The sequence below is a fragment of the Artemia franciscana genome, chromosome 7, assembly GCF_032884065.1.
Source record: "Artemia franciscana chromosome 7, ASM3288406v1, whole genome shotgun sequence".
Classification (NCBI taxonomy): Eukaryota; Metazoa; Arthropoda; class Branchiopoda; order Anostraca; family Artemiidae; genus Artemia; species Artemia franciscana.
In genome coordinates this window covers 18962033-18968602 of record NC_088869.1, presented here as the reverse complement: position 1 = coordinate 18968602, position 6570 = coordinate 18962033, and the positions used below count along the sequence as shown (strand labels likewise).

At 32.8% G+C, this 6570-nt stretch overlaps 1 protein-coding gene across 1 annotated transcript in view; it reads right to left on the bottom strand.

The window, feature by feature from the left end:
• Positions 1–5517: 5517 nt before the first annotated feature.
• The window catches only part of LOC136028940 (uncharacterized), a 68299-nt gene continuing 67246 nt past the window's right edge, over positions 5518–6570 (bottom strand). The window contains exon 9 of the mRNA XM_065706924.1: positions 5518–5721. Coding sequence (XP_065562996.1) covers positions 5648–5721 — 74 coding nt within the window. The 3' untranslated portion in view covers positions 5518–5647. The remainder of the gene's footprint in view (positions 5722–6570) is intronic.

Here is a 6570-nt window from a genome sequence, read left to right as displayed (position 1 = left end):
CTCGTCACAAGTGACATATGAGTTCTTAGCTCTTGTTTACTATTTTATTTGTAATACGTTCTCTCTTGCTGGTAAATTATGCATATAAGTGAGAGGGATTAATAGGGGGAATTTTTCTCCGGGGTATTTTTCCGGGGAGATTCGCATGGGGAATTTTCCACAGGGTGGGGATTGGGCGAAGGGGGATTTTAAGGGAAAAATTTTCCGGGGGAAGTCTTCTGGGGAAATTTGTCTAGCACCACGGCATAGTTTGGACAATTTGGTACTGTACAGGTGCAAAAACTATGCAAAATGGTAACTATATGTGTTTTGAACAGTCCTGCAAAGAACTAATAAAATTAAACTGAATATTCTGTATATAATAATATTATTGCTAAAAGCTCATTGGTTCAAGATTTTATTATTCTCTCACACAAAAGCCATACATAAAACGAGGTTAAAATACTTACTTTGCACTAAATATGAAATTAATTTTGGTAATATACGAATAAATCCAATCATAGGCCGTGTAAAAGCGCTGACTAAGTAAAGAGCGATGTGGGCACAATGTATTGATTTCAGTACAGGGCACTTCGTATCGAAGGAATTGTCGTAGAAACTTCAAAAAGAGCTCATTCGATTGGATATTAAAGGGGCTAGTGCCCTTTTTAATAGTCGAAAGTGATCGGAGGGCAACTAACCCCCTTCCAAAGCCCACCGTTTCCCCAAACATATCTAATCAAAATTTTTAGTTAGCGTTTTTGTTCAACATAGTTGAAAGGTCCAGAAATTATATATTTGGGGATTACGACCCCCTTTTCCCCTTAGCCCTCAAGGCAAGGTTTGTAAGTTAGGCCATGGGTGCATATAAGTAGAAAGGGTAACCGCATAAAATTTGGGGGGGGGGGTTCATTGGATTGGTAATTAGGATCTTTAGTGCCCTTTTTAAGATTTTGAGTGATCAGAGGGTGGATACCCCCAACAACTTTCACGAAATGCATCTGATAGGGATTTTGAGATGTACATTTGTCGTCTTAAAAACTTTGAAAAGAGCTCATTCGATTGGAAATAGAAAGGACTAGTGCGCTTTTTAATAGTCAAAGGTGATTAGAGGACAACTAATACCCCTCCCACGCCCACTATTTCTCCAAACACTTCCTATAAAAATTTTTGAGATATTCATTTGGTTCAACGTATTTAAAAGGCTCGGGAAATATGTCTTTGAGGATGACAACCCCCCAGCCCGCAGGGCAAGGGTTGTAAGTTCTGCCCTGGGTGCATACGAGGTATATATAGAAAGGATGGTTGTATAAATTTCGGAGAGGGCTCATTGGATTGGTAATCAGAAGTTCTAGTGCCATTTTTAAGATTCAGAGTGATCAGAGTGAGGATACTCTCCCCCCACGCCATATTTTCCGGAAATATCTTATAGAAATTTTTAAATGGCCGTTTATTGTCTTAGAAACTTTGAAAAGAGCTCATTTGATTGGAAATTGAAAGGGCTAGTGTCCTGTTTAATTGTCATAGGTTATTGCTGGGCAACTAACCCACTCACATGCCCACTATTACTCGAAAAACACATCCAATCAAAATTTCAAGATGGCCATTTTGTTCAATGTAATTGAAAGGTCGTTAAATTATGTCTTTGAGGTTGACAGCCCCTCAGAGCCAAGGGCTTTAAGCGGGCAAGGGATGTAAGCTATGTCCTGGGGGCAAAGACAGGTGTATCTATATTTATATTAAGAGTGATCGCATAAATTTCAATTGGGGCACACTGGATGGGTAATCAGATGTTTCAGTACATTTTTAAGACTCAGAGCGATCGGAGGGCTAATACTTCCCCCCTCCACACCTCGTATTTTCTCGAAATGTGTCTGATAAAATTTTTGAGATGGTCATATATTGTCGTAGAAACTTCGAAAACAGGCCATTCAATTGAAAATTGAAAGAGCCAGTATTCTTTTAATAGTCGAAAGTGATTGGAGGGCAGCTAACCCCTCCCACGCCCACCATTTTCCCAAAAATATCCAATCAAACTTTTGAGATAGCCATTTTGTTCAACGTAATTGAAAGGTCATTCACTTACGTGGGGGGGGGGGGTTACACCCCCCCCCCACAGACATCAAGATCATTGCCAATAAAACACCTCAGTAATATATCAAAACCGACTGAGGTATTAAGTAGAAACTTTTGGGGATACTACTATTACTACTCCTACCTTCACAGTTTAATAAATAAAAAATAGCGTAAATTTATCCAGATTGTCAAAGAGCATAGATAGAATCTTTTGGGAAGGAGATTAAGTTTTTTTTTTCAGGTCAACTTCAGAAGCTATAAAATTAAGTTAAAAGTTATAATGTTTGTTCCAGGATTAAAAATTATTGAAAAAGTTTCTCCAACAAACAAATAGCAACTCATACTATGGGTTTATATAGAAAAAAACTGAAAAAATATACAATATTATTTTTTCCATGAAAATGTCAATAAAAAAAGAACAGAAATTAATTTAAACAACTTTTTCCACAAGACAAGTTTTTCAAAGAAAAGTAAAGAGCTTCGTTGAGCCAAGAATCAGCAAAGATTAAGTCAAATAATCTTCCAAGCGCAAAACTGCCACAAATCACTATCACTAAATAAATGAAACTAAAAAAAAGAAATAACAATGAATAGTCGAGTCAAACTCAAAACCAGCAAAAATTAACATGATTAGAGCTGATTATCTTCATGCCTTCTCGAGACCAGACCACAATTTGCGCTTTACTGGAAACAAAATATGTTTGAAATGTTTTCACCTTTCTTGCTTTCATAAATGAAAAATTATCAAAATTTCAAGGAACAAATTTCAGTATATGTCAATTAAACTGGCTGTGAATACACCCACATAAGGTTTACAATTTAAAAGAGTCAATGGAATTGATTATCGAATGACAAGATTACCAAATTATGTGGGGAGTACTTATAAAGAACTACGTGAATTTGTAAAAAATAAAAAATAAAAAAAAATAATGCAAGTAAATGCTTTCTCTGGTCAATACTAGCTTATCTTCACCCAGCGAATGATGGAAATGTTGATCTTCTTTCATAAATTTCTTGAATATCCGTAGGAAAACAAGTAATCCCTTTGAAGTTCAATTCATTTTCATAGGGTTTATATTTTGATAGTTTATCAACATTTCTGTCATTCGTTGGGTGAGTATAAACGAGTATTGACCAGGAAAAGCATTTACTGTCGTTATTTTTAATTAAACTGAATACCTATGATAATGGGTAGTTCGAGTTCTTTATTATCCTTCCGAGAATAAAATATTACACGTGTTGTAAATTGGACTCTGTGACTATCTCTGTCATTCAATCTATTTTTTAAAGCTCTAACCACAGAGTCGAAAACTGGTCCGAAATCAGCTCCATTTGCACTCATTGAAATATTAATTTTAAGAAAATTTTTTCTAATCCATTAAATGCTTAATTATCATCGTTTTCTTCTTCATTAAACATTTACTCCTGAACATCTGGAACTTCTCTTGTTTTTTTTTATTTATAAACGAATTTGAAATTCTATTTTTTTAACTCTCTCTACCAGTTACATCTTGAATGAATTATCGATTTAAATCAACATCCCTTTTATTAATTTTAATTTGACTATTAAAATAACGTTTTACTTTATTCTTCGCTTCATTATAATTTCCAGCATTTGAAATATGTTTTGATTTTTAAATTTTTTTAAGTTCAGTAATATCTTTATTTCGTACACTATTAAATTGAAGTTTTAAATCTGAAATAAGTTTGTTCTTTCCTTTTATTTCATTTTCTAATTTTACTTTTAATTCAGGTTCAATGTTGTAATGATACTGCTTTTTGTCTTTTCTCCTTTTGCATTTCGTGACCATTGAATCTAGTGATCGCACATTGATATTTTATTGTTAAGATGATCATTGATGATATTGAATAATTTAAGTTGTTTTGCCAATAATCTTTAAATTATGGTCTTTGGCAAATGACCGCAATTCATTAATTGTATAATGTGGTAATTGATTTTTATCTTGGCGAATTCGGATTTTCGTTGTAAACAACTTTTAATCATTTCTACAATGTCAGCCATTTATTAGGAGCTGATTTGATTAAGCAGAATGACAAATCTTATAAATTAGTCAAGCCTGAGGAATTTTATTGCTTGCTATTTACTACTTTTGAGACTTTCTTGAGAACGTAGAAATCAGTTAGTGTTATTGATATGTTTAGTAATTTAAATTTATTTAATAACTTAAATTTATTTAACAACTTAAATATGTGAGAAATGGAGATTTATTGTATGCGATGTAAAACGGTTTCTGCAACCGAGTCTTTAACTCGGACAGAAATGAAGTGTCAATGATTAAAGGTATTTGTAAACTTTGGGGTTGCAAGAAAAATCATTTTTTTTAAAAAGGAAGGAATGAGCAAAAACCCTATTTGTACTGGGCAAGAGTAGCACAGAAAACAAAATTTAGAACTCTATTATTCAAACTTTTCAGGTATTGATGATTTACATAGAAAATTAAAAGAACTTGGTTTTACTATATCAAAAACAAAATGAAAGAAGTGTTACAAAATCAAAATAGTTATTCTTAACACCACCCGGCTTATCATACATTTAAAAGAAGACGCGTTTACGTTCATAGTGACGATGACCAGTGGCAAGCAGACTTGGTTGATATGCAGCAGTAAAAAAGTAAAAATAACAATTTTAATTATATTCTTACAGTCATCGATTGTTCTAGTAAATATGCTTGGTATGCTCCGTTAAAGGATACAATGGGTAAGGAAATTTTATTACTTTTACGGATGTATTTAAAAATAGGAAACCGAAGAAATTACAAACAGATATAGGTAAAGAATTTGTTATGAAAAAAGGCTCAAATATATTTTAAGAGTCATGAAATTTATTGGTTCTAATCTGAAAGGGAATTGAAAGCTCAAATTGTTGAACGGCTTGACAGAACAGTCAAAAAGAGATTGTGAAAATATTTTACTCATAACTACACAAAACGCTGGGGAGATCTATTATCCTCTTTCGATGACAGATATAACAATTTTTATCATCGATCCATCAAAATGAAATTAATAGAAGCGAGTAAAAAAAGGAAATGAAAACAAGGTATGCTCTAATATATTTCCTGATGTCGATCAAATAATATTCATAAACAAATTCAGTGTTGGTGATTTGGTTAGAATTATTAAACTAAGGGTGTTTTTTATAAAGGTCGCCTACCAAATTACACAAATGAAGCGTTTCAAATAGCAGCCGTGAAACATAAAATCCCCATATATATATATATATATATATATATATATATATATATATATATATATATATATATATATATATATATATATATATATATATATATATATATACTGAGCATGTGGGGGGTGGGGGGAGAGGGTTTTGAAACGTAGTTAGAAATTGAAACAGGTAGCGCTGAATTACACAGTTGATCGAGTCTCTGACTCTACTACTATTGTAAAATTAGAAGCATGTCAACTTATAATATCGCATACTTTCTAATCCAAGGGTATGAAATTTATTTTTAAGTTCTTGCAGAATAATTTACAGCATATTGAACTTTGGAACTGGAGTATATTAATACGAAATGCATGTATTTCTTTTTTCCTGTCCATTTGAAACTCTTCAACAAACTGAGGTAAAAAAGCCATTTCTCGTTGTTGTCATCCCGTTTCTTGTATTGGATGCAGGAAGATTGCCTAAAAAATTGAAATTGGGCAAGATTCTAACTATTTTCGGTATCAGCACTTGATTTATTTAAGTCTTCCTGTAGATTACATAGGAAAAGATGAAACATTGTAGCGAAAATAAAATATTGAAATAGAGTTTGACTTTTAGTTTCATCCTAGCAGTTTAAGTTCGTATCAGCCAAGTAAATTCACTCTATTCATTCAGCTCTTTTAATGTACTCAACTTAAGCTACAGTGCATTATATTCTGAGCACTCCTCTGTCTTAATTTTCCAATGTTGCTGTGGTCAGTAGTGAACATTTCGAAAGGTATCGAAATTTAAACATATAGTTTGCCATCTATTGTAAAATAAATTGTATTTTTATTCAAAATTTTCTTTCAATGTAACACTTTAAAGCAATAACGGATATGAATTTCCTCGGTTTGATCTTATGTTGGATTAAAAAAATAACAAAAATGTGTCGTTATATTTCATGCCATTTTTACAATTTTATCTCGATTTAACGAATTCGTAAAGTGTTTTGCAAATCTTTCTTTATCACTAATTCAGACGCCTTTCATTGCCTTAACTCTGACTAGTCCCTAGTTCAAAATCAATTTGTTGCGAGCATCAAACCATGGCTAATTGTAGAAAAGCCAAGACAGATAGCCCAAGTGAGTGAGAGGCAAATATGGCACATGCCCTTTTTAGGATTGTATAAAAATGATCTCATTTCACTTGTTGATAGGTAAGTCCATCATCCATCCAGTTCTAAGACAAGCAGCAGCAAGAATTAAAACGAGTCAACAAACAAAGTAAAGAACAAAGAAATATACGGTTGCAAGACAGGCGACAGTGAGGAGTAGAACGAATTAAAA